Below are 27,539 nucleotides of genomic sequence, written 5' to 3'. Positions count from 1 at the left end.
ACCTCCTCATTAGTTATGTGATCTACCCATCTAATCTTCAGCATTCTTCTGTAGCACCACATGTAGAAAACTTCTATTCTCTACTTGTCCAAACTATTTATCGCCCATGTTTCACTTCCATACATGGCTACACTCCATACAAATACTTTCAGAAACGACTTCCTGACACTTGAATCTATACTCGATGTTAACAAATTTCTCTTCTTCAGAAAGTCTTTCCATGCCATTGCCAGTCTACATTTTATATCCTCTCTACTTCGACCTTCATCAGTTATTTTGCTCCCCGAATAGCAAAACTCCTTTACTACTTTAAGTGTCTCAATTCCTAATCTAATTCCCTCAGCATCACCTGACTTAATTTGACTACATTCTATTATCCTCGTTTTGCTTTTGTTGATGTTCATCTTATATCCTCCTTTCAAGACACTGTCCATTCCGTTCAACTGCTCTTCCAAGTCCTTTGCTGTCTCTGACAGAATTACAATGTCATCGGCGAACCTCAACGTTTTTATTTCTTCTCCATGGACTTTAATACCTACTCTGATTTTTTCTTTTGTTTCCTTTACTGCTTGCTCAATATACAGATTGAATAACATCGGGGACAGGCTACAACCCTGTCTCACTCCCTTCCCAACCGCTGCTTCCCTTTCATGGCCCTCGACTCTTATAACTGCCATCTGGTTTCTGTACAAATTGTAAATAGCCTTTTGCTCCCTGTGTTTTACCCCTGCCACCTTTAGAATTTGAAAGAGAGCATTCCAGCCAACATTGTCAAAAGCTTTCTCCAAGTCTACAAATGCTAGAAACGTAGGTTTGCCTTTTTTAAATCTTTCTTCTAAGATAAGTCGTAGGGTCAGTATTGCCTCACGTGTTCCAACATTTCTGCAGAATCCAAACTGATCTTCGCCGAGGTCCGCTTCTACCAGTTTTTCCATTCGTCTGTAAGGAATTCGCGTAAGTATTTTGCAGCTGTGACTCATTAAATTGATAGTTCGGTAATTTTCACATCTGTGAACACCTGCTTTCTTTGGGATTGGAATTATTATATTCTTCTTGAAGTCTGTGGGTATTTCGCCTGTCTCATACATTTTGCTCACCAGGTGGTAGAGTTTTGTCAGGACTGGCTCTCGCAAGGCCGTCAGTAGTTCCAATGGTATGTTGTCTACTCCCAGGGCCTTGTTTCGACTCAGGTCTTTCAGTGCTCTGTCAAACTCTTCACGCAGTATCGTATCTCCCATTTAATCTTCATCTACATCCTCTTCCATTTCCATAATATTGTCCTGAAGTACATCGCCCTTGTATAGGCCCTCTATATACTCCTTCCACCTTTCTGCCTTCCCTTCTTTGCTTAGAACTGGGTTGCCATCTGAGCTCTTGATATTCATACAAGTGGCTCTCTTTTCTCCAAAGGTGTCTTTAATTTTGCTGTAGGCGGTATCTATCTTACCCCTAGTGAGATAAGCCTCTACATCCTTACATTTGTCCTCTAGCCATCCCTGCTTAGCCATTTTGCACTTCCTGTCGATCTCATTTTTGAGACGTTTGTATTCCCTTTTGCCTGCTTCATTTATTGCATTTTTATATTTTCTCCTTTCATCAATTAAATTCAATATTTCTTCTGTTACCCAAGGATTTCTACTAGCCCTTGTCTTTTTACCTACTTGATCCTCTGCTGCCTTCACTACTTCATCCCTCAAAGCTACCCATTCTTCTTCTATTGTATGTCTTTCCCCCATTCCTGTAAATTGTTTCCTTATGCTCTCCCTGAAACTCTGTACAACCTCTGGTTTAGTCAGTTTATCCAGGTCCCATATCCTTAAATTCCCACCTTTTTGCAATTTCTTCAGTTTTAATCCACAGTTCATAACCAATAGATGATGGTCAGAGTCCACATCTGCCCCTGGAAATGTCTTACAATTTAAAACCTGGTTCCTAAATCTCTGTCTTACCATTATATAATCTATCTGATACCTTCTAGTATCTCCAGGATTCTTCCATGTACACAACCTTCTTTTATGATTCTTGAACCAAGTGTTAGCTATAATTAAGTTATGCTCTGTGCAAAATTCTACCAGACGGCTTCCTCTTTCATTTCTCTCCCCCGATTCATATTCACCCACTATGTTTCCTTCTCTCCCTTTTCCTACTCTCGAATTCCAGTCACCCATGACTATTAAATTTTCGTCTCCCTTCACTATCTGAATAATTTATTTTATCTCATCATACATTTCATCAATTTCTTCATCATCTGCAGAGCTAGTTGGCATATAAACTTGTACTACTGTAGTAGGCATGGGCTTAGTGTCTATCTTGGGCACAATAATGCGTTCACTATGCTGTTGGTAGTAGCTTACCCGCACTCCTATTTTTTTTATTCATTATTAAACCTACTCCTGCATTACCCCTATTTGATTTTGTATTTATAACCCAGTAATCACCTGACCAAAAGTCTTGTTCCTCCTGCCACCGAACTTCACTAATTCCCACTATATCTAACTTCAACTTATCCATTTCCCTTTTTAAATTTTCTAACCTACCTGTCCAATTAAGGGATCTGACATTCCATGCTCCGACCTGTAGAACGCCAGTTTTCTTTCTCCTGATAACGACGTCCTCTTGAGTAGTCCCCCCCTGGAGATCCGAATGGGGGACTATTTTACCTCTGGAATATTTTACCCAAGGGGACGCCATCATCATTTAACCATACAGTAAAGCTGCATGCCCTCGGGGGGAAAAATTACGGCTGTAGTTTCCCCTTGCTTTCAGCCGTTCGCAGTACCAGCACAGCAAGGCCATTTTGGTTAGTGTTGCAAGGCCAGATCAGTCAATAATCCAGACTGTTGCCCCTGCAACTACTGAAAAGGCTGCTGCCCCTCTTCAGGAACCACACGTTTGTCTGGCCTCGCAACAGATACCCCTCCGTTGTGGTTGCACCTACGGTACGGCCATCTGTATCGCTGAGGCACGCAAGCCTCCCCACCAATGGCAAAGTCCATGGTTCATGGGGGTAGGGATTACAGGAAACTTTTCTATGTGAGTGTACCAATTTAAGTTATTTGCAACTGTGATTACAGTTACAAATAACTTAAATTGGTACTCTAGCATAGAAAATGTTTCGGGGAAAGTGAACCAAAGGCCACTTCAGTAGCAGTAATCTTGGAACATAGGTTTACTAAAGAGATCACGTACATTAGGTTTACTAAAGAGATCGCCTATATTATTCTTGTCCGTCCTCTTCTGGAGTATTGCTGTGCAGTGTGAGATCCACATCAGACAGGGTTGTCAGAGGACACAGAAAAACTTCAAAGAAGGGGAGCTTGTTTTGTATTATCGTGAAATAGGGAAGAGATTGCCACGGGTATGCTATGCGAATTGGGGGGGGGGGGGGGGTGGCAATCATTAAAACATAGGTGTTTTTCATTGCGGCAGGACCTTTCCACCAAATTTCATTCACCAAATGCAAAAATATTTTTGTTGGCATCCGCCTTCGTTATATGAAATGATCAATGTAATAAAGTAAGAGAAATTAGAGCTCACATGGAAAGATTTAAGTGTTCGTTTTTCTCACACACTGTTCGAGAGTGGAACAGTAGAGCAATAGCTGGAAGATGGTTCAATGAATACTCTGTCAGGCACTTTATTGTGAAATGCATAGTAGTCACGTAGATGTAGATCTTCAATTTCTGACACTGCCTACTCGTGTAACATGTTGAGGTTAACTGCAGATTTTGCAGTTTACTCCGTAAAGAAATATAGATTGACAGTTCTGCCTCTCATGTGTGGTAGCTCAACAGATTCTCTCTTGTGGGCTGTAGGGTTTGTATGTAATGACATATGTTTTTTATGAACCCATAACTTGGTATTGTATTGATGGATGTGACCCCACACAGCTGGTAGCATCACCAATGAATACAGTCTTCATTAAGAACTGTTCATCCATGAATGTCTCAAACAACAAACTGTTGTCTTTTTGTTTATTGATATCTTTCACAGCACAGACAAAGAGGGCATTCCTGACTAAGAGAAGTCTAATGCTATCAAAGATAGATCTTAATTTGAGGAAGAAATTTCTGAAGAATTTATGTTTGGAGCATGGTAGTGAATAATGGAATGTGGGAAAACTGTAAAAGAAGAGAACTGAAGCGTTTGAGGTATGATGCTGTAGAAAGATGATAAAAATTTGCTGGACTGATAAGGTAAGGAATGAGGAGGTTCTTGGCAGAATCTGAGAAGGGAGGATCATATGGAAAACCCTGGCAAGAAGAAGGGACGCGATGATAGCTCGTGTTAATACATCATAACTTCCGTGGTGCTTAGGGAGTTGCAGAGGGTAAACACTGTAGGGGAGGACAGAGAATGGATTACATCCAACAGATATTTGAGGACATAGGATGCAAGTGTCATTTCAGATGAGGAGGTTAGTATAAGAGAGGTATTTGTGGCAGGCTGCATAAAACTTGCCAGAAGACTGATGCATCAAGGGAAAAAAATCTTTCTTTCTACTGCATAACTGTAAAATGTACTACATAAAGTTGAGAAGCTTCTACGAACCATCGTGAAATGGGTTATTTTTGAGGCCCAGCCTTCAAACACAGTAGGTAAAACCATCATCCAGCTTCAACTGACTCATCAGAACTGATGGCCTGACTGTATGCTTCACATCATAGCTGCTTCATAAGCTGTTTACATACATACAGATATACAAAATAATTTTGTTGGTTAATCTTTTGAGTTGGTAATGATGCATATTTTCAATTTTGTTTTGAACTGATTGAGATTCACACAGTATTCTCTCTGTTCACCTCTGCAAAATAAAGTCACTATCCACTTTAAGTGCATTGCCCCAGAAGATAATTCCATAGGACATGAAAAACTGAAAATAAGACAACACACTTACCTTTAGGTCAGTGTCTTTGATGCTTGTTCGGTGAGGAACAACAACAACAACAACACTGCTCTGAGCTTCTTGTGTGGTTTATCTGTGTGCTGTTTTTGTTTAACCTGTACTGTAAGGGATTTTTCATGGGATGTTTCATTAAATGTATTACCATTAATGTCCACTTATGGTGCTTGAAGATCATTTGTGCTTACTGTAAATAACATAATATGCATCTTTGTGAAATTAGGATTTAAACTGTTAGCTGTGAACTACTTGTAGGCCAGCTCAGCTATTGTCTTAGCTGTGTCTGGTAAGGTTTAGATTGGGCCCTTGATTAGTATGCTTGTGCCATCAGCAAGAATTACAGCTTCTGAGCTGTCCTCTAAATTTAATGGAAGATTGGTAGATCATTTGTATGAATTAAGAACAAGGAGGTATTTAGTACTGATCCTTGAGGGACCCTCCCCCCCCCCCCCCCCCCCCCCCACATGTTACTTTCCCCCATTCTGAAGCAAACCTCATGTCTTTGATGCAGTCTGTCAGTGAGGCCCTTGTTTTCTGTTAGCTAGTTAGTAGCTATATATCTAAAAACAAGGATGATGAGACTTACCAAACAAAAGCGCTGGCAGGTAGATAGACACACAAACAAACACAAACATACACACAAAATTCAAGCTTTCGCAACAAACAGTTGCTTCATCAGGAAAGAGGGAAGGAGAGGGAAAGACGAAAGGATGTGGGTTTTAAGGGAGAGGGTAAAGAGTCATTCCAATCCCGGGAGCGGAAAGACTTACCTTAGCGGGAAAAAAGGACACACACACACACACACACACACACACACACACACACATACATATCCATCCGCACATACACAGACACAAGCAGACATTTGTAAAGGCAAAGAGTTTGGGCAGAGATGTTCTTGACCAATGTGCTTCAGATTTTTACACGATACCCTAATAAATGGTTCGAGACACATAGGCTAAATGTTATATTAGTGTACATGGTATATAAACCTCTATTACTATATAAAGACAAGTTGTTGTTTAAAGTTGTTACCAAAAACCTCAATAAGTTCTCGATTGATTTACTTCAGATTTTTACACAATGCTGAAATAAACAATCGGACAGACATAGGCAATATATTTTTAATATATCTAATACATAAATACATATATATAGTGTGCTAGAGGGTAACATTTACAAAATATCTCGAAAATTTCCTGACCGATTTACTTCACAATTTCACATGTTACTCTAATAAACATTTGGAGAGACACAGGCTGTATATTTTTAAATAATATAACATGAAAAGGTGTGGTTTCATATTCATTCTCACAGTTGTTTTAACTTGGATATCAGGGCATTTAAACCATTGGACAAATTATTTGTTTGACATAATTATATTCTTCTTCCTTATATGTAATTTTAAACAAAAATTTTTTACACAACAATTGCTGCTTTGTTTTCGTTGTCGCAGTCAGTATTAAGAACAAACGAAACAAACACCGTCCGAAGATGCCTTGAAGGCCCTATGATGCCGATCGGCCACCATGTCCTTCTCAGCCCTTAGGCATCACTGGATGCGGATACTGAGGAGTGTGTGCTCAACACACCACTCTGTTGGCCGTTGTCAGTTTTCATGACTGGCACTGCTACTTCTCAATCAAGCAGGTTGTCAATTGGCCTCACAAGGGCTGAGTGCATTCTGCTTGCCAACAGCACTCAGCAGACCAAGACGGTGACCCATCCAAGCCCAGCAGTGCTTAACTGACAGCAACTGGTGTTACCACTGTGGCAAGACCATTCGCAGTCAATAATAAGAGGAAAAAGGAATCTTGTATTTATGGCTTATCAATGTACGATTATAGTATTATTATGGAATATGAATCATATGAAACCTCGCATTCATAACCTTCATAGATTAAAACTATGATAAATACTGTCATTGAAGCTATTATCCTCACATATCTAGCACCTGGAGAGGTCTCTTCTGTACCCCTCATGTTGATGATCCCAATCAATTTACCCATTCATTTTAAGTGACTTCAGTTCCCAATCAAGGTTTCATTTGCAATAACAATAAACAAGGCTAAAGGCAAGAGAGAGACAGGAAGGGGGAGATGGATAGTGTGAGGGGGAGGAGAAGTACATGGACAAAGAGAGGGGGGGGGGGGGGGAGAAGAGGAGATGGACAGAGAGAGGGTGGAGAAGGAGTTAGGGGACACACGAATGAGCCCATTAGGACTACGCAAAGTACCTAGTGACTTGCATTTGCCTTTCTTTGTGCCCATACTTCTTTCATTCTTTTACCGTAGGCTTCTTTTCTTTCTTGAGACCACGTTGTTCCAGTCTTCTTCTTTGGTTTCTCCTCTTGGTCAACTTGCCACTTGTGAATTTTGGATCTGAAGATTTCCCTGTTTTGGATATCCTCTGGTGTAATTCCTGCTAGTTTCAGATCTGTTTTGATTTCGCCAATCCATTTCATTGGGTCTTTTTTACATATATACTTAGCAGTTCCAAAGCATTGCCAGGGTTGCAAGTCTTTCAAGCAAGCAAAACTGAGAGGCAGTTTACAGCTTCTGCTCAGTTAAGTGAGTCTGTATTGTATCATAGTCTACCATCTTCAATAGTTTTGGAAAGACTAGGGGAATAAAATGTATTTGTGCTGAGGGGTGGTTTGCTTATCTTCACCTTTATAGATGGTTGTTACTACAGCTTATTTAAGTCTGCCAGGAAATATTGATTACAAAGGAAACATAAGGGTAATCCTGTAAAGCCGGCTCAAGATTTTAATAGTCCCCTAGAAATATCATCATAACCAACATAGTTACTACTTTTTAGTGACCTGATGAACTATGTAACATTCTTAGTGTTTATATTTTTGAAGCTAATATCAGTTGGTAATGTGTGCAGTGCCTGCACAGGTAAATTTAATGCATCTGTATTTTGTTTTTTACTAGTGAATGCAACATTTGTTTCAACAGTGAGGAAATGGACAGTGAATTGAAATAGTTATCATTTCTGCCATCTCTTGCTTAGTAATGTTCCACACTCTTTTTGCCTTATTCTTGTAGTTTTTCACTTTTAGTGTAGTGGATGTGTTTTGCTTTTTTAATAACAAGCTGGATGATTTTACGATAATGGTGGTAATGAGGTTTCAGTTTTTTCACTTCAGCTCATCTTCTGATTTAAGTAAAGTAGAGCTGTCTATTCCTAACTCAAGATGCAACCCAGGAGTTATTCATTCCTTATCTTTATTCTGTTTAGTTTTACCCTTGTCATCATCATCATCATATCATCATCATCATCAGATGATCAGAGCCTATTGCAAAATATTTTAGACAAGATATCTGTATGGTGCAAAAATGGCAGTTGACTCTAAATGATGAAACATATGAAGTTATCCCCATGAGCACTAGAAGAAACCTGCTAAATTCTGGTTGCATGACTAATCAAGCAAATCTAAAAACTGTGAATTCAACTGAATATTAGGGATTACAGTTACGAGCAGTTTAAATTGGTACTATCATATAGATAATGTGGGGAAAGCAAATCAAAGACAGTGAGTTTTTGGCAGGAATAGCAACCGGTCTACTAAAGAGTGTGTACGCTATGCTTGTCCATCCTCTTCTGGAGTACTGTTGCACGGTGTGAGACCTTCATCAGATAGGATTGACTGCAGAAATCGAAAAAGTTCAAAGGAGGCCTGTTCATTTTGTATTATTCCAAAATAAGAGAGAGAGTGCCATGGATGTTATACAAAAATTGTGGTGGCAGTAATCAAAACAAAGGCATTCTTTGTTGTGGCAGGATATTCTCATGACACTTTGATCACCAGCTTTCTCTGAATTCAAAAATATTTTGTTCGCAGTCATCTACATAGGGAGCAATGATCATCATAAAAAAATAAGAGAAATTAGAGCTTGCACGGAAAGATTTAAGTGGTCATTTTTCCCTTCATGCTGTTTCAGAGTGGAACGATAGAGAAATAGCTTGAAAGTGGTTTGATAACCCATTGCCGGGTGCTTAATTGGGAAATACAGAGTAATCGTGTGGATGTAGACATTTGTTGTTGGGGAAAACAAGACTCAAAATGCTACAGGAATATGTTTAAGAAAGGGCAAAATTTTTTAACTTCATCTATAAAAATTTGTCCCCAACAATCTTCTACAGTTTCTTTCTGAATACCACAGTGCATTCATTGCTTGAGTCTACAACACACTACTTCTCTTTTACAATCTATACTATATTTTGCAGTTAACATTTGGCCTTTATAGTCAGATAAACTGTTGACTATTGGTTTTACAACAAAATTGCTGCAGGTTATTGTGTCTGAAAACAAATTTTCAGTGTTTGTTGTGCTATGTACCTGAATCTTCATAGGAGATTTTACTGCAGCTGAACATTGACAACTCTAGGTTCTTTGACCAGCACTATCTGATAGAAGTGCTTCACTAAAGTCTCCACAAGCAATGATTCTCCATTTAAGCTTGCATAACATTAAAACTGGTCCTAGCTGTTTTATGAAGCTTAACATACTTTCTGCTGTCATTATGACAGTGTGTTTGCCAATCGACTGTTGTGGCAAAGCATTCAAAGAGCTGATCGACACAATATTGGTTAACCTAAAGGGCCTGGAACTTATCTCATCGTGTTTTTGCACATTCTACACCTCTGTGGACAGATGTACCTGTGATTCTGATTGACCACTCTACTTCTTGCGCTTCAGGGAGTGTCACTGGTAGTTTTGACAACCTTGTCACAAATGATTATTTTCTCATCCACTTGTCTATTACTATTCCACAAAAACTGTTTGTCATTCTTCTTGATGTGCAGTTTGGAGCACAAGAAGTTCCTCTTGCATATTTTACCTGGTTGTACTTAGACCTCTCTGATATTCCTTTTACTTGGGGGAAGGGGAAGGGGGGAGAGGGGAGGGAGCACGGCATTACAGGTTCACTGAAAATTTGCAGATGTGAATTGCCTTGAGCTGTTTGGGTTCTCTTGTTAGATATGATTCCTTAAGTTTGCCCCTCTTAGTTAAATTTACTCTCTATTATTCTTGTTGTGCCTCTACACCATTAACTGAAATGATATATGCTGACAGAAAGTATCTACCTCCTGTTATTTTCCCCAAAATGCCAGTGAAATATTAGTAAAAAACATTTCCTGTAGAGTACTGAAAAGGTGTCATTATTAACGTGAAACCTCCCAACATTTAAAAAGGAATCTAGATTATTTTTCTTACTTCTGACTGCAAGACACCTAGGTTGTAACTCTGTATACTATATTGTTAAATGAATACTGAAGCTAAATGAAAGAATGGTTGATTGAATGAATGAAAGAATGAGGCAGGAACTGAAATTGAGGTTAGCAAAGCAAAAGCTGAAATGCATAACTCCATTTTCAAATATTTGTTTACAAAGGAAAACCCAGGAGATTTGCCCAGTTTAATTCTTGTACCATTGAAAAGATGAATGAAATAAGTATTAATGTCAGAATGTTGTATTTTAATGACCTTGCCGACAACATTAAGAGGCATTTTGCAGGTGATGCAATTATCTATAACGAAGTACTATCTCAAAGAAAATAAATATACAATCAGATGTTGTCAAGGTTTCAACATGGTGCAGGGATTGGCAACTTGCTCTGAATGTTCAGAAATGTAAAATTTTGCACTTTACAAAACGAAAAACATGGTATCCTATGACTATAATATCAATGAGTCACTGATGGAATTGGCCAACTCATACAAATACCTGGGTGTAGCACTGTTTAGGGATATGAAATGGAACGATCACATAGGTTCAATCATGGGTAAAGCAGATGGTAGACTTCAGTTTATTGGTAGAATACTGGGGAACTGCAATCAATCTACAAAGGAGATTGCTTATGAATCACTCTCGTGACTGGTTCTAGAATATTGCTCAAGTGTGTGTGACCTGTACCAGATAGGACTAACAGCAGATACTGTATGTACATGGAGAAGAGTAGGACAAGTGGTCACAGGTTTATTTAAGCCGTGGGTGAGTGTCACACAGATACTGAAGGAACTGAACTGGAAGAATCTTAAAGATAGATGTAAACTATACTGGGAAAGTCCATTAACGAAGTTTCAAGAACTAGCTTTAAATGATTGCTTTAGGGATATACTACAACCCCCTACATATCGCTCACAGAGCGTTTGTGAGGATAGGGTTAGAATAATTACTGCATGCACAGAGGCAGTCAAACAATCATTCTTCTCACGCTCTGTACGTGAATGGGACAAGAAGAAATCCTAGTAACTGGCACAATGGGATGTACCCACTGTGGTGCAGTTCATGGTGGTTTGCAGAGTATAGATGCAGATGCAAACCATTACTTAACTCACCCTCTATAATTCTTGTTGTCCTTCTACACCATTACCTGAAATGATATATGTTGACAGAAAATGTCTACCTCTTGATATTCTCCCCAAAATGCCAGGTGAAATGTTAATAAAAAATACTGTCCTCAGAAAACTGAAAAGGTGTCACATCATTAACTTGGTACCAAATGTACAAGATGCTCTTCTCTTCCCACCCCACCCACATTTTTTAAAACCTAGAATATTTCTCTTCCTTCTTGCTGCAAGACACCTAGTCTGCCATACTGTATACTTTATTGTTAAGTGGGTACTGAAGCTAAACAACTGAAAACAGGAATTTGTAAAAGAGAAGTGGCACACACTTCTTTTGCAGGCAAGCTATACATATGTATTATATCTGTGCATGTTTTTCTAGCTCTGAGTTATGCTCACAGTAAAAATGAAGAGCAGATCATAAGAAAAATGTTATTGCAGACAGTTGTTGTTGTGATTTCTGTGTAATAATGTCACTTATAGTTTGTGAGGTTCTTGGTGACTCATTAACAGATGGTTTTCAGGTATTTGGAATATCAACATCACAAAATGCAACACGTGACAGTAACAGACGAGTCAACAAATGAACCTGGCATCATCATTCCTGTAAGTACATCTTCTTCATAGCAGAAACCACAACCATAAATTTGTTCAGCAATGGTGACATATTTCCACTTAGGCCTCTTCTTAATTACACAACTATTTTTGGGTTAAAAAACCATTTTTGAGTGTTTACTTAGAGCAAGATGACAGTGATGTGAAAAATGCCTGAGAGTTGCTTTTTAAGCTGAAACTCATTGTGTAACTAAGAATGGATTCAAGTAAGCGTTACAAACTGACTGAGAAAATGTCACCTTCATTCCTTTAAATATTGATGGTTATAGTTACATTTTTAAGGTTTGGCTTTGTAGTTCAGTAATGGTGTCACAAAAAATACCCCTTTTTATTTTTTATCTGATGTTGTAACATAGTTGATAATTTTCAGAGTCCAAGTTTTCAACCTTGAAAACACTTGTAATAACATTTTGTGGCAAAAATACCATGAAGTTTTGCCTCTTTTTTCAGATTTTTGTCTATTACTTGGAAACTATGCATCCTACTGAAAATGAGCAATAAATTTTGTGTTGATTGACCTGCTTAAATGTCAAAATTGGTGCAGCCATTTGACTGCAGTCAGTTATCAGAGTTCGGACATTTTTATAAACTTAGCTAAGAAGTTGGCTCCAGCACCTGTAACTCAAAAACGGCTACTCCAGATAAATCAGAGAATGGAAAACCCGGGATGGAATGTAACAATATTATGAGAAGGAAAGTTGCTACTCATCATATAGCGGAGATGCTGAGCCGCAGATAGGCACAACAAAAAGTCTCTCACAATTATAGCTTTCGTCCATTAAGGCCTCCGTCAACAATAGGCACACGTATGCACATGTACACACACTCACGCAAACACAGAAAGAAAGGAGTGCTAGTTCTGCAAGGTTCGCAGGAGAGCTTCTGTAAAGTTTGGAAGGTAGGAGACGAGGTACTGGCAGAAGTAAAGCTGTGAGTACCGGGCGTGAGTCGTGCTTCGGTAGCTCAGTTGGTAGAGCACTTGCCCGCAAAAGGCAAAGGTCCCGAGTTCGAGTCTCGGTCGGGCACACAGTTTTAATCTGCCAGGAAGTTTCATATCAGTGCACACTCCGCTGCAGAGTGAAAATCTCATTCATGAAATTTCATGTTAGGAAAGGATCTAGTTTTTCAGTTTTGGTCACTATTAAGCGTTCATATACTTGAAAGCTGAAGTAATTCCATTTTGTCATTTTTTGTGAGTCAAAATTATTCAATGAAATGAAAATCCCAATAGGAAGACATATATCTGTCCCAACTTCAGGTGTAGAGGTATCTGTAGAACACATCAATTGACATGTCATAAACAGCCAAGGCTGCCATGCCCTCTGTTCCTTTGTTTTTGTTTCCATCGTGACCCGTGGCTAATCTTCCTGTGTTATGTGAGGGACTTGTTCAAAATTCTTTAGTGTCTTGCAAAATTCTCATTTCCTTGTTGTGCAGTCAGTGCATTTAAAATTTGTGCTCCAGATTGAACGGAGGTATGGTTTATAGGCGATGCCAAATTGGCAAATGGTGATGTGGTTAAAGCGAAAGAGACAGGCCTGGAAATGCTACTACAATCCAGTAATGATAGAAAAATAGCAGCACATCATAAATTATTGACTGGTATGGCAGAAGTTGAAGTGCCAGTGCTTGTCAAAGGAAGTAAAGTAAACTAAAAATGATTAGATCATTGTTGATAAAATTCCCTGCACCATTAAGATCGAATCTTCAGTCATGCAAGAAGGTTTTTGATTTTTGATAAACACTGCTTTTATTATGGTGAGGAAATTGATGGTAATTGGGAGAAACTTAGCAGACTTCCCCATGCAAAATGAAATATTATTCATAAAGTGATGAAACTTGAATTAAGAGATTCTGTTAGTGAGGTAGCTGAAAGGTGAGGTAATGTCTGGCCTTGTGAAGACTTGGAAAATATCTGTGATGAGGACTTTTGTGCTAAAGATGCTCAATATCGTAGGTTTTGTCAGAGGGATTTTAACAGGTGGAGGAAAACAAGGAACTCCTGGATCCCCACACATACACTACTGGCCATTAAAATTGCACGAAGATGACGTGCTACAGACGCAAAATTTAACCGACAGGAAGAAGATGCTGTGATATGCAAATGATTAGCTTTTCACAGCATTCACACTAGGTTAGCACTGGTGGCAATACCTGCAACATGCTGACATGAGGAAAGTTTCCAACCGATTTCTCATACACAAGCAGCAGTTGACCGGCGTTGCCTAGTGAATTGTTGTTGTGATGCCTCGTGTAAGGAGGAGAAATGCGTACCATCATGTTTACGGCTTTGACAAAGGCTGGATTGTAGCCTATCACAATCGCAGTTTATCGTATCGCGACATTGCTGCTTGCATTGGTCGAGATCCAATGACTGTTAGCAGAATATGGAATCGGTGGGTTCAGGAGGGCAATACAGAACACCGTGCTGGATCCCAACGGCCTCGTATCACTAGCAGTTGAGATGACAGGCATCTTATCCGCATGGCTGTAACGGATCGTGCAGCCACGTCTTGATCCCTGAGTCAACAGACGGGGTAGTTTGCAAGACAACAACCATCTGCTCGAACAGTTCGATGATGTTTGCAGCAGCACGGACTCTCAGCTCGGAGACCACAGCTGCGGTTACCTTTGATGCTGCATCACAGACAGGAGCACCTGCAGTGGTGTACTCAACGACGAACCTGGGTGCACGAATGGCAAAACGTCATTTTTTTGGATGAATCCAGGTTCTGTTTACAGCATCATGATGGTCGCATCCGTGTTTGGCGACATCGCAGTGAACTCGCATCGGAAGCGTGTATTCATCATCACCATACTGGCTTATCACCTGGCGTGATGGTACGGGGTGCCATTGGTTACACGTCTTGGTCACCTCTTGTTCGCATTGATGGCACTTTGAACAGTGGACGTTACATTTCAGATGTGTTACGACCCGTGGCTCTACCCTTCATTCGATCCGTGCGAAACCCTACATTTCAGCAGGATAATGCACGACCGCATGCTGCAGGTCCTGTACGGGCCTTTCTGGATACAGAAAATGTTCGGCTGCTGCCCTGGCCAGCACATCTCCAGATCTCTCACCAATTGAAAATGTCTGATCAATGGTGGCCGAGCAACTGGCTCGTCACAATACACCAGTCACTACTCTTGATGAACTGTGATATCGTGTTGAAGCTGCATGTGCAGCTGTACTTGTACACGCCATCCAAGTTCTGTTTGACTCAATGCCCAGGCGTAGCAAGGCCATTATTACATCCGGAGGTGGTTGTTCTGGGTTCTGTTTTCTCAGGATCTATGCACCCAGATTCCGTGAAAATGTAATCACGTGTCAGTTCTAGTATAATATATTTGTCCAATGAATACCCGTTTATCATCTGCATTTCTTCTTGGTGTAGCAATTTTAATGGCCAGTAGTGTAGATGAAACAATGGAGATAGTATCTTCCTACATCAAACAATTAGCAGATTGCCAGTTTACTTTGCAGGAGTTAAAGAACCAAATCACAAATGGCTGGGAGTCAGATGTAAGGACCATAAAAGCCTGACTCTTCTGGAGGTATGGTGAAGAAAAAATAATTGTTGACGGACATAAAAGGAGCAGACTTGTGTTCCAAAAGTACGGATTATAAGATACTGTCTGATATTTTCTATCACAGCAAGTTATCATATCCACGAGACGAACATCTAAGAATTATACGCACTGCTGCAGATATACTTTGTGAGGACACAGGTCTATGACACATCTCAGTATTCCCCCCCCCCCCCCCCCCTGATGATTTCTTTTTAGATGTTCAATCCTTGATCTCTGAATCATTGCTCCTTTTCTCTATGTCATTGAGTTTGAAAAACAAACGAGGAACTCTAGGTAAATGGAAAAAACTGTGTGGCTTTGTCATATGCAATGATTTCTGTAGTAAGTCCACGGTCATTCCTGCAGTAGCCACCAGAAAGATCGCGGGAGGCGCACATCGGCACGGCGTGTCACAGATGGTACTTGCCGCAAGTAGAGTCCCGTCCACCAGAGGGCACGCGAGAATTCGGCTGTGACCTCTGACAGCGGAACAACAACAACAATGCAGGCAGCACGGGCCGTGCCCAGTCAGTTCACATTTGGCATGCCTGTGAGACAGTTCCCGGTCTACAGTGAAGTGCGACGGAAAATATGAACCATGTTACTACAATTCCTGTCTTCACTGTCAATTGGGCTCAGTACATTCCCGTACAAAAGATTCGTATCAAGGCTCTTAGTGCAATTGGATTCGCAGCTCCATATATAGAAGCTTCCCTATTTGAAACATCCTCAATTGCACAACCTGAGCATCCTAAAATAACCATTGAAGGATTCATCCAGTTCATCTTTGATAATCCCGATTTCCAGTGTTACATTTCAACATCTGCATGAATTATGGGTTGAATACTTTCCATTCCATGGAGGGATGTGGTAGTTATGCCCTACACAGCTGCAGAGTCTGACAAGATCACTGATGAGGAAGGAAGACATTCAGATTCTGAATTTTTGTCAACAGTTGGTGTACCTCAGCTGATCACCTATCACAAAGCAAATGATGTTGGCTTAAACAATATTATTGGAAAGGATCTCAATTTCAGTGACTGACCTCGAGTGCTTGAAGCTATCGTTCTCTGGATATAAGATTTTGTGGCTTTATGGAAAGTGGAAGAAATTCACTGATGAGCCATAGTGAAATGGACTCCTGGAAGAAGCCACAAATCACCAACAGTCAGTTCATTCAGAAATAATGTGCCTCCCATTCTTAAATTATCGTCCAACTTTGTACAACATAATACATACGTCTCGTATAATAGCATTGAAAAAAATGCATAAAACATGATCAAAGGTGGTGTTGTGTCACTAAAATCAGCCACTTTATCTGAAGGCTGTGGATGTTGTAAGAAGCAAAGGCAGTGATTTAGAACACACCATTATATGATTAGGTGGGTTTCAGCTTCTAATGTCTTCCTCAGGGTGCGTCCACATAATAATGACAGGAAGTGGCTTGAGAGACTTACTGTCCATAGTATTTGCTGAAAAAAGTGGTACAGAAATCCAAATGAAAAAATTAGATAAGAAATTAATATTTTTGTAGTAAATGACAATAAAGAAGAACAGAAACAAAAGTGGAAGGAAAATCTGGAACAGATGAAAGAAACAAAAGATTCCAAAGATGGGCTGGCAATACAAACACAACGGAAAGAGGTACATAGATGGCCAGTTAAAACACAGAACTGAGCTGAGAGCAGGAAAACCCGGAGAAGAAGACCTGGGGTTCTGCATTGTGAATGCCATTTTATGTTGAGTTTTGATCAGTGAATGGTTTCTTGTATCAGAGGGTGCAGTGATTAAGACATTGACCTAGTATTTGGGAGAACATTGCTTGAGATCCCTATCCTGACTACTTGATTTAGGTTTTACGTAGTTTCTGTTATTGATGGTGATATGCTTCTCTTAATTTTTAAATTTTGCTGTTACTGCATATTAAAGTGTTGTGAGGAACTGTGCATTGAAGCATAGACTCATTCCAAACATAGCTCAAAGTTGCCCTTAGCAATTCAGCATAATATTTTAATTCTCCTCAGAAACAACATTATAACCAGAAGATTTACTGCTTCTCAGGGACTTAATGATTTTATTATTTATTTAGATTTCTCTCACAATTGCGTAATATTCCTTAATGGTGACTAGCTTCGAATGGGTCCATTCATTTTTGAACCATTGCCTGTGTGTTTATTGTGTGACTGTAAAATAATTCTAGTGTAATATAAAGGGCGATCAAAAAGTTTCTATTTTAGTGCATTGCTGTGGCAATGTTATAACCAAATCTTCCCAAACAGGACCAATATGCCATTATTCTTTTCTTGGCTGCCAAAGGACAAACACCCGTAGACATCCGTCGGAGAATGAAGAGTGTGAGTGGGGCCGCATGTCTGCTGAAAACCATCATTGTGGAATGGTGTGACAGGGGGTGCTGCTGCTTCATGATAACACACTTCCCCATATCACAAATGTCATAATGCAGAAGATACCCCGAGTCAAGTGGGAAACACTTGAGCACTTGCTCATAGTCCTGATCTCTCCCCATGTGATTATCATACCTTTGACGCCTTAAAAAAGTCTTGGAAGGGTTGATGATTCCCATAGGATGAGAGAGTGCAGCAGGCAGTAATGGTCTTTTTCATGCAGCAGGCAGTATAATAGACTTTTTAATGCAATAGGACACAGTATTTCACCAAACAGGTATCTTCAACGTGGTGCATTGGTGGGATCGTTGCCTCAGTGCTCACGTTGATTTTGCCTGGTTGGCATACCATTTTTTTTATCACCCCTTGTATGTAAAAGTTTTGTTCTGTTCTTACAGGATACATTTTAAGTGTGTCCATGGCACAATGAACTTCCATGCACTACATCAACTTAGTAAATGTATAATGTATGGGAGTCGATACTGCCAGGGACAGACAGTTTGAATGTATACTGTAAAAACAGAACAAAAATTGTATAAACTGCAATGGAATTACTTTACATGATGTTACATGATAAAGATACAGGCAGTGGTTCAGAAATAAAGGGACTCATTCCAAACAAGTTGTCATTAGAGAATATCTATGCAACTGTGACAGGAAATTAATCTTCTGTTTAATATATATATATAAAAAAAACAAAGATGATGTGACTTACCAAACGAAAGCGCTGGCACGTTGATACACACACAAACAAACACAAACATACACACAAAATACTAGCTTTCGCAACCAACGGTAGCTTCATCAGGAAAGAGGGAAGGAGAGGGAAAGACGAAAGGATTTGGGTTTTAAGGGAGAGGGTAAGGACTAATTCCAATCCCGGGAGCGGAAAGACTTAGCTTAGGGGGAAAAAAGGACGGGTATACACTCGCGCACACACACACACATATCCATCCACACATATACAGACACAAGCAGACATATACAGAGGCAAAGAGTTTGGACAGAGATGTCAGTCGAGGCGGAAGTGCAGAGGCAAAGATGTTGTTGAATGACAGGTGAGGTATGAGTGGCGGCAACTTGAAATTAGTGGAGATTGAGGCCTGGTGGATAACGGGAAGAGAGGATATATTGAAGAGCAAGTTCCCATCTCTGGAGTTCGGATATGTTGGTGTTAGTGGGAAGTATCCAGATAACCCGGTCGGTGTAACACTGTGCCAAGATGTGCTGGCCGTGCATCAAGGCATGTTTAGCCACAGGGTGATCCTCATTACCAACAAACACTGTCTGCCTGTGTCCATTCATGCGAATGGACAGTTTGTTGCTGGTCATTCCCATATAGAATGTGTCACAGTGTAGGCAGGTCAGTTGGTAAATCACATGGGTGCTTTCACACGTGGCTCTGCCTTTGATCGTGTACACCTTCAGGGTTACAGGACTGGAGTAGGTGGTGGTGGGAGGGTGCATGGGACAGGTTTTACACCGGGGGCGGTTACAAGGGTAGGAGCCAGAGGGTAGGGAAGGTGGTTTGGGGATTTCATAGGGATGAACTAAGAGGTTACGAAGGTTAGGTAGACGGCGGAAAGACACTCTTGGTGGAGTGGGGAGGATTTCATGAAGGATGGATCTCATTTCAGGGTAGGATTTGAGGAAGTCGTATCCCTGCTGGAGAGCCACATTCAGAGTCTGATCCAGTCCCGGAAAGTATCCTGTCACAAGTGGGGCACTTTTGTGTTTCTTCTGTGGGAGGTTCTGGGTTTGAGAGGATGAGTAAGTGGCTCTGGTTATTTGCTTCTGTACCAGGTCGGGAGGGTAGTTGCGGGATGCGAAAGCTGTTGTCAGGTTGTTGGTGTAATGGTTGAGGGATTTCGGACTGGAGCAGATTCGTTTGCCACGAAGACCTAGGCTGTAGGGAAGGGACCGTTTGATGTGGAATGGGTGGCAGCTGTTATAATGGAGGTACTGTTGCTTGTTGGTGGGTTTGATGTGGACGGACGTGTGAAACTGGCCATTGGTCAGGTGGAGGTTAACATCAAGGAAAGTGGCATGGGATTTGGAGTGGGACCAGGTGAATCTGATGGAACCAAAGGAGTTGAGGTTGGAGAGGAAATTCTGGAGTTCTTCTTCACTGTGAGTCCAGATCATGAAGATGTCATCAATAAATCTGTACCAAACTTTGTGTTGGCAGGCTTGGGTAACCAAGAAGGCTTCCTCTAAGCGACCCATAAATAGGTTGGCGTACGAGGGGGCCATCCTGGTACCCATGGCTGTTCCCTTTAATTGTTGGTATGTCTGGCCTTCAAAAGTGAAGAAGTTGTGGGTCAGGATGAAGCTGGGTCAGGATGAAGCTGGCTGAGGTAATGAGGAAAGAGGTTTTAGGTAGGGTGGCAGGTGATCGGCGTGAAAGGAAGTGCTCCATCGCAGCGAGGCCCATGACATGCGGGATATTTGTGTATAAGGAAGTGGCATCAATAGTTACAAGAATGGTTTCCGGGGGTAACGGATTGGGTAAGGATTCCAGGCGTTCGAGAAAGTGGTTGGTGTCTTTGATGAAGGATGGGAGACTGCATGTAATGGGTTGAAGGTGTTGATCTACGTATGCAGAGATACGTTCTGTGGGGGCTTGGTAACCAGCTACAATGGGGCGGCCGGGATGATTGGGTTTGTGAATTTTAGGAAGAAGGTAGAAGGTAGGGGTGCGGGGTGTCGGTGGGGTCAGGAGGTTGATGGAGTCAGGTGAAAGGTTTTGTAGGGGGCCTAAGGTTCTGAGGATTCCTTGAAGCTCCTCCTGGATATCAGGAATGGGATTACCTTGGCAAACTTTGTATGTGGTGTTGTCTGAAAGCTGACGCAGTCCCTCAGCCACATACTCCCGACGATCAAGTACCACGGTCGTGGAACCCTTGTCCGCCGGAAGAATGACGATGGACCGGTCAGCCTTCAGATCATGGATAGCCTGGGCTTCAGCAGTGGTGATGTTGGGAGTAGGATTAAGGTTTTTTAAGAAGGATTGAGAGGCAATGCTGGAAGTCAGAAATTCCTGAAAGGTTTGGAGAGGGTGATTTTGAGGAAGAGGAGGTGGGTCCCGCTGTGACGGAGGACGGAACTGTTCCAGGCAGGGTTCAATTTGGATAGTGTCTTGAGGAGTTGGATCATTAGGAGTAGGATTAGGATCATTTTTCTTCGTGGCAAAGTGATTCTTCCAGCAGAGAGTACGAGTGTAGGACAGTAAATCTTTGACGAGGGCTGTTTGGTTGAATCTGGGAGTGGGGCTGAAGGTGAGGCCTTTGGATAGGACAGAGGTTTCGGATTGGGAGAGAGGTTTGGTGGAAAGGTTAACTACTGAATTAGGGTGTTGTGGTTCCAGATTGTGTTGATTGGAATTTTGAGGTTTTGGTGGGAGTGGAGCTGGAGGTGGGAGGTTGAGTAGATGGGAGAGACTGGGTTTGTGTGCAATGAGAGGAGGTGGAGGTTTGCTGGAAAGGTTGTGAAGGGTGAGTGAGTTGCCTTTCCGGATTTGGGAAACCAGGAGATTGGATAGTTTTTTGAGGTGAAGGGTGGCATGCTGTTCTAATTTGCGGTTGGCCTGTAGGAGGATGCTCTGAACAGCCGGTGCGGATGTGGGAGAGGAAAGATTGAGGACTTTTATTAAGGATAGGAGTTGACGGGTGTGTTCATTGGCTGAGTTGATGTGTAGGTGAAGGATTAGGTGGGTGAGGGCAATGGATTGTTCAGTTTGGAACTGGTATAGGAACTGATGGAAAGAAGGGTTGCAGCCAGAGATGGGAACTTTAAGTGTGAGGCCTTTGGGGGTAATGCCAAATGTCAGACAAGCCTGAGAAAGTAAAATATGCGAGCGTAATCTGGCTAGGGTGAAGGCATGTTTGCGGAGGGAATGTAAATAAAACTTAATGGGGTCGTTGTGGGGGTGTTGTGAGGGTGACAGGGTATTAGAAGGTGGAAAGTGTAACATGAGGTTGAAATGAAAATGAAAATAACTTGAGATCTGTTGTGAAAAAGGCGAAAAAATGTTGGATAAAGCCGGGCTATGTTGATCCTGTGGTGAACTTGGGTTGGTAGACAACGATGTGCACAAAGGTTAGGTGGTTGTGTTGCCGCCAAAACACTTTAAAGGATGGAGAGATTCGGGAATATTTCGAAGAAACAGCGTGTAAATGTATTAAAAAGAGTGGTTTTGTGGTGGCAGATTATGAAAATGAGGCTAACAATTGTCTGGCGAAGAAATAATGACGTTAAAACCTGTGGGAAGCGGCTAAAAATTATCAGTGATGTGGGAAAAACGGAAATGGAAATAAAGCAAAAGTTATCAGAACTAGATGAAATGGTTGTTTAATAGGTGAAAGGAACTGTTTGTGGACTAGAAACGGTGGATTTTATAGCTGCGGTATTGTTGAAAGAAAAATTTTTTGGTTATGGTTTGGAAGTGGGTGACGTATTATTGAGTATATATAGGCGGGATAAAATTGTATAGTAGATTATGGTAAAAAGGAGAAGGTGAATACAAAGTGAAACTACTGGCAAAAACAAAAAGAGAAAATAAGACGACAGAAAAGATTTCGAAATGCGACAGTGACAATAACAAATGTAATTGTTGGGTTCAAATTAATGATATGAATTAATAGAGGGAAACATTCCACATGGGAAAAATATATCTAAAAACAAAGATGATGTGACTTACCAAACGAAAGCGCTGGCACGTCGATAGACACACAAACAAACACAAACATACACACAAAATACTGGCTTTCGCAACCAACGGTTGCTTCGTCAGGAAAGAGGGAAGGAGAGGGAAAGACGAAAGGATTTGGGTTTTAAGGGAGAGGGTAAGGAGTCATTCCAATCCCGGGAGCGGAAAGACTTACCTTGGGGGGAAAAAAGGACGGGCATACACTTGCGCACACACACACATATCCACCCACACATATACAGACACAAGCAGACATATACAGAGGCAAAGAGTTTGGGCAGAGACGTCAGTCGAGGCGGAAGTGCAGAGGCAAAGATGTTGTTGAATGACAGGTGAGGTATGAGTGGCGGCAACTTGAAATTAGCGGAGATTGAGGCCTGGTGGATAACGGGAAGAGAGGATATATTGAAGAGCAAGTTCCCATCTCCGGAGTTCAGATAGGTTGGTGTTAGTGGGAAGTATCCAGATAACCCGGACGGTGTAACACTGTGCCAAGATGTGCTGGCCATGCACCAAGGCATGTTTAGCCACAGGGTGATCCCCATTACCAACAAACACTGTCTGCCTGTGTCCATTCATGCGAATGGACAGTTTGTTGCTGGTCATTCCCATATAGAATGTGTCACAGTGTAGGCAGGTCAGTTGGTAAATCACATGGGTGCTTTCACACGTGGCTCTGCCTTTGATCGTGTACACCTTCAGGGTTACAGGACTGGAGTAGGTGGTGGTGGGAGGGTGCATGGGACAGGTTTTACACCGGGGGCGGTTACAAGGGTAGGAGCCAGAGGGTAGGGAAGGTGGTTTGGGGATTTCATAGGGATGAACTAAGAGGTTACGAAGGTTAGGTAGACGGCGGAAAGACACTCTTGGTGGAGTGGGGAGGATTTCATGAAGGATGGATCTCATTTCAGGGCAGGATTTGAGGAAGTCGTATCCCTGCTGGAGAGCCACATTCAGAGTCTGATCCAGTCCCGGAAAGTATCCTGTCACAAGTGGGGCACTTTTGTGTTTCTTCTGTGGGAGGTTCTGGGTTTGAGAGGATGAGTAAGTGGCTCTGATTATTTGCTTCTGTACCAGGTCGGGAGGGTAGTTGCGGGATACGAAAGCTGTTGTCAGGTTGATGGTGTAATGGTTGAGGGATTCCGGACTGGAGCGTGTGCGTGTGTGCGCAAGTGTATACCTGTCCTTTTTTTTCCCCCTAAGGTAAGTCTTTCCACTCCCGGGATTGGAATGACTCCTTACCCTCTCACTTAAAACCCACATCCTTTCGTCTTTCCCTCCCCTCTTTCCTGATGAAGCAACCGTTTGTTGCGAAAGCTTGAATTTTGTGTGTATGTTTGTGTGTCTATCGACCTGCCAGCGCTTTTGTTTGGTAAGTCTCATCATCTTTGTTGGAAACATTCCACGTGGGAAAAATATATCTAAAAACACAGATGATGTGACTTACCGAACGAAAGTGCTGGCAGGTCGATAGACACACAAACATACACACGAAATTCAAGCTTTCACAACAAACTGTTGCCTCATCGGGAAAAAGGGAAGGAGAGGGAAAGACGAAAGGATGTGGGTTTTAAGGGAGAGGGTAAGGAGTCATTCCAACCTGGGAGCGGAAATACTTACCTTAGGGGGAAAAAAAGGACAGGTATACACTCACACACACACATATATCCATCCGCACATACACAGACACAAGCCTTTACAAATGTCTGCTTGTGTCTGTGTATGTGCAGATGGATATGTGTGTGTGTGTGCGCGAGTGTATACCTGTCCTTTTTTCCCCCTAAGGTAATATATATATATGCTACTCTTCATTACAGGGGTGTTGTGTTGGAATAGTATTGGCCTGCTAATCTATCTGCTGTACATGGTGGCCTGTACATGTGGGACAAGTGAATACAAGTTGGTAGGGATAGAGGAGGGAATGGACAGAGCAAGGTGAAGGAGGGAAAGGACAAAGAGAGGGGGAGGTGGAAATGGAGAGAGAGAGAGAGAGAGAGAGAGAGAGAGCATACATGCATACATGGACACTTAGAGGGAGGAAGGGGTGAACACAGAGGGGGAGAGGAGGAGGTGTATTTAATATGTGTTGAACACATACACAGGCGAAGACGTGGAGAAAAAGCCTTGTAAATAAAATAATGTAGTTGTTGTTCCTCTATGTCAATGCAATGTTGGTGCATGTAATGATTTTTCTAATCTACTGATGGATTGCATTTTTTTTTTACAATTTGATCCTTGTATGCATTTTTTCTTACTGTTTTTTTAGATATAGGACTAGTATGCAAAGCATGATGAAGTTTAGGCAAGAAGATGATGAACCATGTGTCAATATAAAAAAAAAGTGAAATAGAAGGCAACAAAGACATACATGAAATCATTTGCAGTAGCAGCCTTATCTAAAAGAATATTTGTATCTGATGATCTGCATCAACCATGACTCAGTTTTTCAAATGACACTATACACGGCACCCACTGTGACAAGATTTTACAAAGAGATGGAGCATTTAAATATAATACTAGAACTGATCCTGTTAGAATAGAATCTGTGAAATTATATTGAACTACAAGGAAGGTTTGACCAAGGAAACTGTAAAATTGCATGGAGACAAAGTGGTTGGCCAGTATATACATTTTGGTCTTCAATTTATCCTCGTATTCTGCCATCCATTTTGATGCATCCTCTATTTGCTCATACAATGCGAGCTTCACAAACAGTGTTTACATTTTCAGTGGAAACTTTTTTCTTCAGTTGTAGATTTTTTTCTTGTGTCCAGAATTTAATTATTTACACAATTATTCACTGCATAATACTTGTTATGTTTATCTTTCTCACTCTTTCATTTCTCTCTGGTTACCCCTCCTTTCCAACTTTCCCGTATTTCTAATTGCACTATTTATTCCATTTTTCATCACACCAGTGCTGGAGCTAATCAGCTAATGACACACATATCGTTAGCAGATTAGCTCCAGTTCTGGCACAATGTCTGTACTTGTTGCTTGGCTTCTTTATACCAATTTGTATGGGCACTATACACGACGTGCCCACAGCAATATGCTGCACACATCTTGTTGTCGACACTCACAAATAATGCTGCAGTTGTAACCTTCTGAAGAAGGATGCCGAGTGCCTCAAACTGGCTAAGGAAATTAAATTTCTTTTATGCAAATGGTTGCTGATTATTTCAATATATTATGATTGGTTTTAGAATTTCTGGATCCAGATTTCCAGTAATCCTGATTACCCACGGTCCCACCTAGTCTCAATAAATGAGGTCCCATTGTTACTACTGTTTTGGTTAAATAGATGTTATTGATAAGTTCTCAAAATTTTGTCACTCAGCGGTACATACTGACAAGCTGTTCTCTCTACTTGCAATTTTGCTGAAATTATACCAACATTTCTGTACAGCACTATGTGACTGACTGGAACTGCTATTTTTGAAACTAGGAAATGGGAATGCTGTTGCAGGCCAGCATGCTGGCAGGCTTCACTGGCAGTGAGGCGATTGTACAGCGCGCCAACAACAATCTGATCGAGCTAGGCAAGCGGCTGCTGACGAGTGCCGAGCTCGGTGACACAGACGAGGTGCGGCTGCTCATGAGCCGTGGCGCGCCCTTCGCCACCGATTGGGTGAGTCTTTCGTGTCGTGTACTGGCTGTATGGGTGGGACAGGGAATGAGAGAGTGCTTGAGGTAATTGGGCTGAATGTGTACCCGCGTGGCTTGGCTGGCTCAGTGTAAGTGCATCAAATATATGAGGAGTGACCAATGGCAACACATTCTGAAATGTAGTGGAGTGGAGCCTTTCCACTTACTCATGTATTACTCTTAGAGTGAATAAATATTAGCTTTCATCCTGTTGTAATTTACCTTTGAACAGTTACCCAGTAAATATCAAAATTAATTCACATTTCGCTGATTCATAGTCTGTACTTGCAAGGAGAGGTCTTCACCAGTGGGATCAGCTTTTTTAGAACCGTCTACATGGTGATGTAGGTTAAGATCCCAGCTCTCACACCCTGTATTGAATTGAAATTAATAGATAATATTAAGTAAAATAACACGAAAAAAGATTTCAAGCAGAAAAAGAATGATAAGAAGAAAAATGGGAGTGAATGAAGAAGTTGATAAGGTGATTAAAATGATGTGACAAAGGAGTAGAAATAAAAAATTATGTTTAAACAAATTAATTGAATAAAAATAATGATCTGTACTTAGCTTATCCATTACACCACACAATCAGTCAATATGATTATACTATTTTAATGTTGTTGAGTGTCACGTAAACTTCCAGTTTTTTTTTTCTTTCTTTATTTTTTTTTCTTTTTCTTTTTTTTCTGGCAATAATGAGGTCTTACCAGGATGAATGGCTGCAAAGTGTTATGGCTGGGATCTCAACCTACATCACTAGATAGATGGTTACAAAAAGTCGATCCCACCGCTAGGGATCCCTCCTTGTTAGTTTTGCTGGGAAGTACTTATTTTAGAGAAGAACACATTTAAAACTTCTTAGTACCATGTGCTCTAAAAATTTTGATTCTGCTAATAAACTTTTGTTGGCCTTTACTGACTTAAAGTACTAAGTTTTATGACTGCAATATTTTGAAAGTAATTTTAGTATAAGGAAGTACAATAAAGATCACTGTTTGAGTTCCACACTAAAGAAGTGAGACCTGATTTAACAATATTTAGAAAGGCATGCACATTACTGAGACCCACAAAGAAATGTATGTTAATTATGTTATGCTACTGTCTAAATTCATGACCATAAACTGTATGAAATCAGCCTATTTAAATATTTGTTTGAAATATTGGTGTAAGCATTCTTCGGCTTAGACAATGTACAAAATCATGAAATTAGGCATTGTGGGAAGTATATATATTGTCAACAGTAGCCAGTAGTGCTCTGTGTGCAATTGCCATGAACTGATTTGGAGTGCGCATAGCTCTTGCTACCACTGGACTGGAAGTTGT

The 27,539-nt window shown here is 41.0% G+C and overlaps 1 protein-coding gene and 1 non-coding gene across 3 annotated transcripts in view; both read left to right on the top strand.

The window, feature by feature from the left end:
- The window catches only part of LOC124552631 (GA-binding protein subunit beta-1-like), a 97,977-nt gene that overhangs the window by 16,748 nt on the left and 53,690 nt on the right, over positions 1-27,539 (top strand). The window contains exons 2-3 of one of the 2 annotated variants that reach the window (XM_047126957.1): positions 11,789-11,870; positions 26,035-26,196. In XM_047126957.1, the coding sequence (XP_046982913.1) occupies positions 11,814-11,870; positions 26,035-26,196 (219 nt within the window). In that variant the 5' untranslated portion in view covers positions 11,789-11,813. Of the gene's footprint in view, positions 1-11,788; positions 11,871-26,013; positions 26,197-27,539 lie in introns of both variants that reach the window. The other variant, XM_047126956.1, reaches the window with a different exon arrangement.
- On the top strand, positions 12,831-12,905 carry Trnal-caa. The gene has a single exon. It is a non-coding gene; the product is annotated as a tRNA-Leu (tRNA).

This window comes from Schistocerca americana, chromosome 10, assembly GCF_021461395.2.
Source record: "Schistocerca americana isolate TAMUIC-IGC-003095 chromosome 10, iqSchAmer2.1, whole genome shotgun sequence".
NCBI classification, from domain to species: domain Eukaryota; kingdom Metazoa; phylum Arthropoda; class Insecta; order Orthoptera; family Acrididae; genus Schistocerca; species Schistocerca americana.
This window is presented reverse-complemented; position numbering and strand designations above follow the sequence as displayed.